At 39.5% G+C, this 12,329-nt stretch overlaps 1 protein-coding gene across 1 annotated transcript in view; it reads left to right on the top strand.

Annotated features, from left to right (window-relative positions):
* Nucleotides 1-12,329, top strand: part of LOC148948541 (coiled-coil-helix-coiled-coil-helix domain-containing protein 7) — a 69,875-nt gene that overhangs the window by 14,571 nt on the left and 42,975 nt on the right. Inside the window, exon 2 of the mRNA XM_089093977.1 lies at nucleotides 11,200-11,298. Coding sequence (XP_088950103.1) covers nucleotides 11,200-11,298 — 99 coding nt within the window. The remainder of the gene's footprint in view (nucleotides 1-11,199; nucleotides 11,299-12,329) is intronic.

The following is a 12,329-nucleotide window of genomic DNA, read 5'->3' as shown; positions in this document are numbered from 1 at the left end:
GCCTTCCTAAGCAATGTTTTTTAAGTGATTAGAACTGTAAAAAGATGACGTTGTTAGTTTAGTTTCTTCAGTGTCATAATGTCGACTAATAGCCTTTTCTACTGTTCACCGGAGGATATAATGTAATTTCATTGTTGAAAATGTCGGTGACTACACGTAGATCCTCGGGCGAGATCTTATTAATATCAAGAAAAATGTAACCTTTGGGCATGCTCGTCGCCTGTGTGTACGCGTACACCATAATTTTAGAGGCGCGTGGTTATATCTGATTATTGAGATTTAGGTGCGAGATAGAATCACGCACGACTCGAGAGATAATATAGACGGTGCAATTCAAAGCAAGGGTTCGCATACATTTGCTCTGATGAAACAGATTGTGTAGAACCAGAGTAACGGAAATGTGTTCATGATGGGAGCGAACGGTGAACAATTGTAGCATTTCCTGTGAGAACTGTTCAATGGATTCAGCCGAATCATCAATAATCAACCACGAGTTCGATTCAATACTATTGAAAACATCAAGTCCCCATATGAATTGTTTTGGTATGGATGTGTCAATAGCTTTTATTTTATCATAGGACTCCTGCCAAATACTATAGCAATAGTAGATTTTTTTAGGATTTTCCAAAAGCATTTTATCGCAATTTTGAATTATTCTAGCTAAAAGTGTTGTTTTCCCCGACATTGACGGACCACACAGACATGATCTGAAGGGTGTTTTAAATTGATGCATGCTGCTGCTGACAACAGTCGGAATGCAACTAACTCTAAATCATATGTGCTCAATGAATAAGTAACAATAATTTTTCCCATGGATCTATCTATTCAAGAACAACAAAAACAATATTTCATGGCAGCATTTATTTCGGCACTGCATGAAAATATTTGCAGTCAACATGAACAACGATAAAAATAATAACACAATAACAAAATTTCATGGTGGTCAAAATGAAAACTTGTTCAACATGAACAACGATAACACTTTATAAATAAACACTTTTTGTCCATCAGCAGCACTTTTTGTCTTTAAACACTTTTTGTACAATACTTTTCTATACAATAAAAAACACTTTTTGTACAACACTTTTCTATACCTGACACTTTTTGTACAACAGAAAATACACACACTTGGAACAATAGCACAGTTGAACATTATGAATTTAAAGGTGGTGTCCCCCCACCCCCCCCCCCCCAGGGGCCGCGGGGCCGAAGGCCGGCAGGCCACGGGCGGGACCCCCCCACCCTGGGCGGCCGCGGGAAGGGACCCCCCCCCCCCGCGAGCGGCGGTGGAAAAACAATAGTTGTCGTCACTGCTATGGGTTAGTTGAGGTTGGGTTAGCGGTGGTTAGTGCTTGGGCTAGATGAGGTTGAGTTAAGGTGGTTAGTCAGATTAGGTTAATTTATCCAGACCAAGTTGATTGCGATAGTCAATGCATTCAACTCGGTATGAAATACTATAGTGGCCGTGGGGTAGAACACTCACACCATTCTCGAGCACATAGACCTTGTCGGATATACACGACATTGCATTCTTTTCCACTCTCACAGTATAATTTCTATACTGTAGAGAGCGAATTGCAAGCACTTGTGCTCTTGGCACTAGGCTACGTTCTACACAGTCTCTATACACGCTCATGTTGAAATTTCTCTTTACAAAATGTGTATGCACCCCTTTACACGCTTTCTTTTCTTCCCCACTCTGAGTTTCAACGCACTAGACTTTGCTACCTGGGAACACCCACCGTGATATCAAATCACTCCCCGTCTCTGATTTTAACATTAATAGTTGGTTGGAGGATTGACTTTTCACCAACTAAGGGTAGAGGGATGGATTCCAGTTGGTGAAATCCATTCGCGAGCTGATGTGTCCCCCCTTTTGCAAATCACCCAATTAATCCAATTCAGGCCCATTTACCTTTAACAGCAGAGAATCTGTATCACCATAGTAAACTTGAACCTCCCCCTCCTGTGGCCACTGCACCTTGCACACATTGTAAAAGAACGAAAACATGAGCTTTTTTGAAATTTCTAGTACTGAACTGCCGCCTACAATATTCTTGTTCAGTACCACATTTCGCTTTCGCCTGTGTAGAAGAGCCATGCCGGCCTCTATGCGCGTGAACGATGTAAAATTGGGGTCGGCAATAATTCGTGCACACTCTAGAGGGTCAGTCACGACGTCACAGCGAGATCTATTACGTACGCTTTCACACATTTTGCCAAACGCTGAATTTAGAATGAGCTTATACATTTCCTTCACCACCTTTGAATTTGCCTTAGAGCGTTTATCGACAAAGGTGTCGATAAACGTTTTCAAGTAGGGTCGCTGATTGAACTGCAGGACCCTGTGTATTTTAGTGATCTTGAAACCATTGCTCACCATACAGTGCAAAAGCACATGATGAACAACGAGATTTTCTTTACTGTGCTAATCATCTATCAGTGTCTGTGTGGAGGGGGTCCAATGCATCCTCATATCCTCACACACTGAACTAGTGTAGGGGCTTAGCGAGCCCCAGGTCATCAGTCACGTGATGCAGGGACAGCCAAATTCTTTGACGGAATCGTGAAGTGCCAGCGGAATGTGACCATCAACTTCAAAGAACCAACCTTGTGGCCCATTGTCCTCGACGACGGTAATGTCGGGGAACTCACAAGGATTCTCAAGCCATTGATAGTTCCCACACGGCAAAGAGTAGTGAGACATTGCCGAGGGGTACAATGAGTTCATGTCCAAGATCACTGCATTTGACTTTGCACCAGTCCTTTGTCCGCTCGGATCAGTTGACAAGACGCGGTCCCCATGAAAAACATACCCTCCCCTCATTGAACGCTCTACAAACAGGTGCTGATCTATGTCAGTGATTAGGCCTATTTCCTCCCTGCTAATTTTTAAAATTAAATCCATCACTAACTGGGGCGTGGAAAAATAATAACCTATATCTAAACCGAACTCTGAATAGATCTGGTCTGTGTTCTTACAGACTATATCTAACAGAGTTAGAACATCACTGGCCAAGTACAGTCTACAATAATCCCACCCATTTTTACAATCCCCCTTGGACCACACCTTCTTGGCAAACTCGTACTCCTCGGCTGTGCATTCACTGTTGGTCAGTGAATTGTAAAAAGCTTCAATTGGAGGTAGTTTCTCCTCACTTAAGCGAGCGCCAGAACAGTAATAATCGTATGCATATATACCTTTGCAGGTCAACAGGTCATACATTTCACTGTCTGGAAAGTGCTGTTTAAGCAAGGGAAAGCTATCAAAATTGTCGCTTTTTTGCACTTGAATCAATTGACTCAATGCCTTGGGGAAAAAACTAAAAGAATCTAAATACCTGATTTTATTCCAGCACGTATGTCCATTATTCACTGCCTACCATATCAGTTCGAGAAGCAATAACTTCTCGGCTGACTTGGGAATGATGCTGTAGATAAATGAATTATTTACCCATGGACTATCTACTCCCCCTCCCCCCCGATGCATACGTGCCAGTGCTTGTAAAATAAATTTTAAATCATAATTGGAGTTATGAATAAAAACAGGGATACAAAACTGGTGGCTAACGTTTAAATTACACGATTGATGCGCACCCCCTCTCAAATTACTACCCCCCCCGGCAATTTCCTGCCCCCCATGGTCCTGAGCTCTGCGGTTCCCCCCTCCCCCCACGTTTCCCTTTAGTCCCCGTATCCACCTCTGCAAACTCCCCCTTACAAACCCAACATATTTTTTGATTTTTAATCGCGATACGATCCTCTGCAGACAACACCATTGGATAATGGGTATTTCTCAAACGAGAAATAGCGCCATTAGCCGTGCCAATTAGTTTAGTCAGTGCCTTGTCCATGCACTCCCCCTCATCCAATGTTTCAATTATTTCTAACAACCGCAGGGTGTTAGAATTATCTCTTTGCGCATGGGCGTAGGACACTGCAATAGCCAGATGTTCTTTGGACCGGTTTGGAAATTTTGTGTCGTTCATTTCCCCCAGTTTAGGTTCACAATCCAAAGATATTTTGTTGCACTGGAGGAGGGTGTTTTGAAAATTTTTGAAGCGTAGAATGGCCCCATCCCCTGAAACCGTTTCCAATGTCTGGTAGCCGTGCCGGCTACAATACCTCATGTGATTTTGTAACTTTAATTGACTCCAAAATCTGGAGAGACATGTTGGACAATAGAAACATTCCCTCTTCTGCTTACCCCCCCGCAGACCTCTACTCATTTCACTGCTAGGGTTAAAATGACCGATTGTGTTCGGTTGACTAGGTGGTGTGTATAGCAACCAAACCCAGTGTTTAACCAAATCAACCGAGGGACCCCTTACGGGGAAAACCACCCCCTTCTTTTTTAAACGAGCTCCATCTTCAAATTCTGTTTCATACTGGACCACAGTAACGCCAATATTTAAATGGGCATTAGCCCTTTCAAACATGTCAATGGATCTTAGCGTTACTGGGTATTCCCCTTCTAAGCAAGAAAACTCTACAATGGGGAAATGGGACCCATCCTTCCCATATACGGCCCAAATGTCTAAATTCGTCTTCGTAGCGTCATCTGCTAGAGGCTGAAAGGCGGATATGAGGAAAGCATATCGGAAACACATATGATCTGTTTCAAAACAGATCTTCTGGACACCACGACAACCTACTAGATCTGGATTATAATTTAAAACTACTGTCCCCTCAGACCCTGCCCCCCCCTCTTAAAATAAAATATTTCTTAATTTTACAAATATTAACGCTTAAATTTTCAATAAATAAAACTAATGAGCCACTTCCATTTTCATTAAAGTTCTCGAGATGCGTTATAATTTGATCCACCCAATCTATGAAAGCACCCTCAAAATTTTCTAAATTTGAATAAACCAAACGCATCTCGGAATGTATATAATGATAATAAACCTCGCTTTTTCCCTCATTCAAATAAAAAACTTTTAAAACAATGGAAACCTTAATTGAATCCGTACCTCCCCACAACTGAATCTGGTTCTCCAGTAGTGCACAAATTTTTTCTACATATGCATGCACAATTTCTATAGGGTCATAGACAAAATTCCCCGCCATTAGTGAATTAAAGGGATCCCCAAAAATTGCAATGAAAACAACTATATTATTTAAAATTCTGTTGGACAGCTGAAAGTCTGGGAGAGTTGTATCCTCCGCTCCCGCTTGTATATTACACCCTCCCCCCACCTGTTCAACAATATCTGGCGAATGCTCCACTTCAGTTGTTTGAAGTGGGGTATCGGAGGCTGGAGGGTTCCCTGTAAAATCATTTAAAATTTGTAAAGTATTCGGGCTCAAGTCTACCAGCTCAACTGTGCTACTATCTACTTTAAAAAATTCAGCAAAAAACTCATCAATATTAAAAGGTACTTCAATGCTATCGTCTCATAATGAATTGTCTTGAAACTCCAGTGGCGGTGTTAGAATTGGTTCTTCCTCTTCTTCACTGGACAACGAATATGGGACCAATGTAATCTATAAACGAAAAAAATAGCTTATTTTCAAAGTATTCAAATCATCCCTACTGCTTTTAAAATTTGAATTATTATTTAAAGTCAAAGTCAGCGCTTAGTAGTAGTAGTAGTAGTAGTAGCAGTATGCACATAGTAGCATTTGGTTAATTCAACTGAAAGAAAATCCAATTTAATATAAGATAAATACAATCTAAAATGCCGCTTTACATGGAAGGCTGCAATTTGATTTTGTTCAAAAAAAATAGCTTATTTTCAAAGTGTTAATTTTTTTTTTTTTCGTGGCACTTTCCCACAGTGCACCCCTGTGGCGCTTCCCTGACTCGTGGCGCTTTTCGGAGCCACAGCGCATCCCTGTGGCGCTTCTCGGGGCCCACATCGCTTCCCGCGATGCTTCTCGAGCCCGTGGCGCTTCCCTGACCCGTGGCACTTCCCCCAACGCGCCCCTGACCCGTGGCGCTTCCCCCGGCGCTTCCCTAACCTTGCCCCCACAGCACTCCCCGGACCCAACGGCGCATTCCGGGCTCCGCGGCTCCCGGCCGTTTACATAATGTCCAAAAAACCGTATTGTTAGGCGGCATAAGTCGTTTCGCCTACTTCCTATACAGGTTGTCTATTACTCCAAATGAGTCTAGATTATTTTTAATCTCATGTCTGCTCTGTTTCCAAGTGTATTCTCTGGGAAACAGTACAATTAAATTCGAGAACCGTTAATTCTTATTCAACAATGTTTCCCCATCACTAAAATATTGGCAAGGCTTTGTAAGATTGAAATTTATTTTAAAATAACGTTGCACAAAATTACGGGGATCCATATGTGACAAATAGATAAATGTGAATAATCTCACTCAGTTCCTTCTCTTGAAACTTTGTGATAATCAATTGTGAAAAATAGGGGATTTTGAGTTTCAAATGGTGAGCATTAATTGAAATTACCCATGAAAAATATTCGCTTATGAGAAAACAGCGAAGAGATAGCAACAGAGAAAATATCAAAGATTAGAAAAAATAGCATTTTGAGTTTCAAATGCAGTGATTATTAATAGAAATTACCTAAAAATATTCGCTTATGAGATATCGAAAGCGATAGCAAAGATTAGAAAAGAGCGGTTTCTTTGCAAAAAATTACATTTAGATATCTCCGAGGGAGGGTGGGAGCAGAGAAAAGAGTGGTTTCATTGCAAAAAATTACATTTAGATATCTCCGAGGGAGATAAATTTAAAACAATGGTTGGGGGCGAGGGCTTAATATTTCACAGAGATAAGTTTATATTGGGATTGAAAAGGACTGAAAAATGAATAAATAGAAAGGTAGGAAAAAATACTTACATTTGCATAATCCCTCTGAGCTTGGGTGCCGGATGGTCCAGGTAACGCGTGTTGGAGGGTGGACGGGGCGGCGTCGCTATGTTCTTGTGCGACTGGGCCGGGTCCAGGTAGTGCATGTTGGAGGGCGAAGGGACTGGTGACGTTAATTTCTTGTATAGGAGCTGTGACTTGTGCAGCCGGGGTAGCTTCTGAGCCCCTTGAAAAAGCTTGTGTAGGTGGGGCTTCGGCATTGAAACTATTCGCCCACTCTCTCTTTAACTTTCTGGCTGGCTGCACGTGGGCAGGCAGTGTGGAGCTGGGGGGTTTAGGCCAGCGATCATATTGCATGGCAGGGGGCGCATTATTGGCCCTCGCTTTCTTGGAAGGAGGGGGCACGCATTCTTCGTAGTTGGCCTTAAAAAGAAGAGAAAAAATTAGTATCTAAATAATATGCCCCTTTTTAAAGAAAGAAAGTTATTAAACATTATTTTGTTTAGTTTATCACTAAGAAAGCACAAAAGTAAAAATTTCGCGAGAAATATATTAGACTTAGAAATCAAACGTTTTATTAGACAATCAGTAGTCTATAGCCATAGGATAGGAATCATTGTTTCTATTTTTACCATTTAAATATTCCAGTCTATAGGCTTTAAATTAGATCGTTAACCCATCGACCTGTAGGCCTATATTTTGCAAACATAGGTTAAAATGCTATTCAATTTATACATAATATTAGCTTCATGCAACTCCCAAAGACTTTTCTAGCCCTGCACTGTTTGTTTTCATTTTACATTGATGGCGGTAGAATTGAAGGTATTGCCCTCCCCCTTCACATAATTTACTTACAACGAAGCTGTTAGAAGCAATGTATTGCCCCCTCCCCCTTTCACATAATGTTCTAAATATATTGTTAAACTTAATTTGAAAATAATCTCTTTCACCGGCTCTCTGACAAATACAAGGTTACGAAACTACAATTCTAATTATTGCCTCAAAGCGTTTTAATTTTGACGGAGAAACCCTTTGACTGCTGCGTTTGTAAACACACCGGAAAGAGGGGATGACAAGCTTATTATATGCTTGTGCGGAAATGTATTGTCAAAACCAGAACGGCATTTTTATTAAAAATTGACGGAAGTCAATAGTTGCTTTTAGCTGGAAATATAGAAGGAAGAAATTTAAAGAAAAGATATTTCTTTTTGCGAGAATTTGAGATTTTAAAACAATGGTGGAGGGGTGGGGGATTTAGTTTGAAATATAGAGGGAAGGAATTGATCGAAAAGCTATTTCTTTTTGCGAGAATTTGGGATTGTAAAACAATGGTGGAGGGAGGGGGATTTAGCTGGAAATATAGAGGGAATGAATTTATCGAAATGTTTTTTCTTTTTGCGAGAATTTGGGATTGTAAAACAATGGTGGAGGGAGGGGGGATTTAGCTGGAAATATAGAGAGAAGGAATTTATCGAAATGCTATTTCTTTTTGCGAGAATTTGGGATTGTAAAACAATGGTGGAGGGAGGGGGGATTTAGCTGGAAATATATAGGGAAGGAATTTATTTAAATGGTATTTCTTTTTGCGAGAAGTTGAGATTGTAAAACAATGGTGGAGGGAGGGGGGGTTTAGCTGGAAATATAGAGGGAAGGAATTTATCGAAATGTTATTTCTTTTTGCTAGAATTTGGGATTGTAAAACAATGGTGGAGGGAGGGGGGATTTAGCTGGAAATATAGAGGGAAGGAATTTATCGAAATGGTATTTCGTTTTGCGAGAATTTGGTTGTAAAACAATGGTGGAGGGAGGGGGGGATTTAGCTGGAAATATAGAGGGAAGTAATTTATAGTAATGGTATTTATTGTTGCGAGAATTTTGGTTGGTAAAACAATGGGGGAGGGAGGGGGGATTGAGCTGGAAATATAAATGGAAGGCATGTATAGAAATGCTATTTCTTTTTGAGAGAATTTGAGATTGTAAAACAATGGTGGAGGGAGGGGGGATTTAGCTGGAAATATAGAGGGAAGGACTTGATAGAAATGGTTTTTCGTTTTGCGAGAATTTGGTAGTGTAAAACAATGGTGGAGGGAGGGGGTATTTAGCTGGACATATAGAGGGAAGGAATTTATTGAAATGGTATTTCGTTTTTCGAGAATTTGGTTGTAAAACAATGGGGGCGGGAGGGGGGGATTTAGCTGGAAATATAGAGGGAAGGAATTTATCGAAATGGTATTTCGTTTTGCGAGAATTTGGGGTTGTAAAACAATGGTGGAGGGATGGGGGATTTAGCTGGAAATATAGAGGGAAGGATGTCCATGGAAAATTCGTTTGAAAATAAAAAATGTACTTACATGGTAAATTGAAGTTGCCAAGGCTTCAAGTTCATCAAATTTATCCATTGTTGTTTACACAGCGTCAAAATACTTTCTGATAATTGAATCACATTGCACACCCGTTATATACGAAATCTCAAGGGTGAATTGTTATGTAACGGGGAAAATCATATGTAAGCACGTCTCTGATTGGCTGAGAAGGAGGATGTATCCGACTCGCTGATTGGCTGAGAAGGAAACACGTGATCTAACTGTTTCCGAGAAAGTCATAACATTTGGCTTGAATAACAATATCAAATACTATTTCTGGATCATCCATGACATTCACGAAGGATTAAACAATCAATTTATCGGAAATTCACTTCCCCCTCGAGTCCTAGATCAATAACATTGTTCCCGTTAGAATTCAATGCGCATGTACAACCTTCGTCCCGGAGCTATTACACATAGAAACATCAAATAAATCGACCTTGGAAAAAGAGGTCATTGACCACATTACATAATCATTCTCCCTAGGGACTCTATGCCCATATATGGTGTTCGCGTGGGAGTTTTAAAAAAAAGTGTCCGGATCGGGATTCGAAGGGGTGGTGTTCTCGTGGGAGTATAAGATAGCCTTCTACTGGTATTAATAATAGAATGCTTGTTGTTCATTTTATGACTGAAAGTGCAGGGTATCAGTCATAGTAGTATATGCCCCTGTAAAATCGTCTGATAGAGATAGTAGTGACTCAATTGAATTTTACTTACAGCTACAGGAAGAAATAGACAGGGTCCCAGGTAGAAATATGGAAAATAGGTAAAGAAATAGACGGTATTTAATGCCTAGGTTGGTGGAAATACGGACAGATGGTATCCTAGCCTAGGTAAATTTGGTGTAGGAAAAGAAAACAGTAATAGCTACAGACTGCTGCAATTTTGTAGGTATAAAAATCTACTTATAACCAATACTATATTTGGTAGTAAAATGGGCCTTTACGTTGACATGGTATTCACATGATGGCAAGACAGCTAACCTTTTTGATTATGTTATTGTAAACCGAAGACTGCCAGGATTGATACTATATACTTGGGTATGTAGTAGTGCTTTTATTTATGTAAAAAGTAAAGATTGGGGAAGGGTAACTACCTTCCGAGAGGCTAGAACGTTGGTATACTCCAGGGTGAGAATTTGAGAGAAACTTTCCAGGAAAAGTTGATAGGATGCTCATGGGGATTTAATCATTAAAACTTGTTACATTCTCTTGCTTAAAATAATCTTAAAGTTGGTTTAATTCAAATTTATCTTAAAATTTTCTGTTTATTCAATTTTAGCAACAGATTGGGGTACTTTCTTTTTTAAAAGATTAATCCATCTGTGTTGTTATGGCTATGGTCTAGTTTGTTCATCTGACGGTAGTAATTGTTTCCAAAGCACAGAATTTAATTTTTCTAGTAGATATGTTGATGTTTGGGCTATTTGCTCCTTTCCCGTCGAATTGAATTAACTTTTATTTAATAAACAATGCACCCTTTAATCATTTAAGAAATAGCCGTCCAAGAAGAAACAAAGCTCTAAAGACGGACGGCTACAACCATTATCCGTAAATTCAACTGAATATTCTTGATAAAAAGGAAAATCCCCCCCCCCCCCGAAAAAAAAATCAAAATCAATCTATCTTGTCCAAAAAAGCCCGTCTTTGTCTAAGCCTAGTTTTTTTTTTAGTTTGCGTCTCCGTAAGTTTTGTATGATATATGCATCTATATGCAATTCTAAACGATTAAAATTGAATTAACGTAGTACACCTTGTTCAGGATTGTTCTTACTCGTTCAGTCTTCAATCTATTTGTCACCTTAATTGTGATAATGTTGAAGCGTATATTTTATTCATATTAACAAAAATAAAGATTATTTAAACACAGATGGCTAGTAGAGGCTGCCCAATTGAGCAAACCAATGTACGTAGGATAACTCAGCATAATCCCGCTCAAAAAAGTACAAGTCGACGCTCGAGAAGAAAAAACTTCCCTTGGTGTATGTCTAGCGACACAGCGACACTGAAATGCCCTGTGACAAGGATTTAATTCTGTTTTTCTACTTCTAGGAAAGCAATATGTCCTACAAGTGTTTGAAAGAAAATGCTTACGATAGAGATATTTGTGAGAAGTATTTTGCAAACTATGCCGCCTGTAAAACATTCTGGGTAAGTAGATTCGGTTGGATATCTTTCTCTATTGATGTGGTACATTGTAGCAAAAAAGTTTTCTTAGTAAAGTAGAATGCTTTTAATGATTTTGACATCGGTTTACGAACCAGTCGTTTGACTGCTGTTGTTTATCTCACGGTTTAGTAGATTACTTTACATAAAAAAAAATCAACACCACAAACTAATAATAATGTATAAACAAGACGTAACAATAACCAGAAATCTTAACTACATTAAATATATTGGAATGTAAATATACGACACAATATTTGAACCAAAATAGATAGATAGATAGATAGATCGTGTATTTCAAAAGCCCAAGGGCCATATACACACAAACATATATAAAAAATAAAGAAATAATTAGAGAACATATTCCGAAACACATTAAGATGATGCATAGAAGAACGCACGTCATGGCGGATTACCAAGAAAATAAATGCAATTCCATATAATAAAAAAAACTCTATTGTAAAAAATTTTCCTTCGTTCTAATCCCTTCTCTATGTACGCACCAATACGAAATATTGTGGTTGGATTACTACTTTGTAAAATAAGGAAGCAGCAAAACAATCCCATGTAGGTAATTTTCCCTTAAATCAGAGAGCACTAGGCACTTTCGGAGAAAATGGTTCAAATCTTCGTCCTCATCTCTACAAAGAGGACACACATACCGACCATCAGGATGTACTATCCCCCTATCGAACACCATTCGCCTGCTCTGGATTGGAAGGCAATTCGTCCTAAGCTGAATCTATCGACATAAAATCATAGCCGGTAAATTAAATTTAAAATAAATTTCCTCTCCAAAACTAGGTTTAACCTGATTATAATGTTTCAATGCAGCAGAATTTAAAACCAGCCCTTGCCAATACTGAATTTCTTGACCCTCTAAGATAAATTGAACCTGGCTTACTAAATTTGTTGGTAGATCACGGGAACCAAGACCGTCATTCCATAAGTAAGGCATTCCCACTCTTTCTAGTGACCTAATTTGGGATGGCCAAGACGTTTTCGAACCATAACTC

This window comes from Artemia sp. Qi Xiang Cuo, chromosome 9 (assembly GCF_049724085.1).
Source record: "Artemia sp. Qi Xiang Cuo chromosome 9, ASM4972408v1, whole genome shotgun sequence".
NCBI classification, from domain to species: Eukaryota; Metazoa; Arthropoda; class Branchiopoda; order Anostraca; family Artemiidae; genus Artemia; species Artemia sp. Qi Xiang Cuo.
The sequence above is the reverse complement of the archived record's forward strand: the minus strand, read 5'-3'. Positions and strand labels throughout refer to the sequence as shown.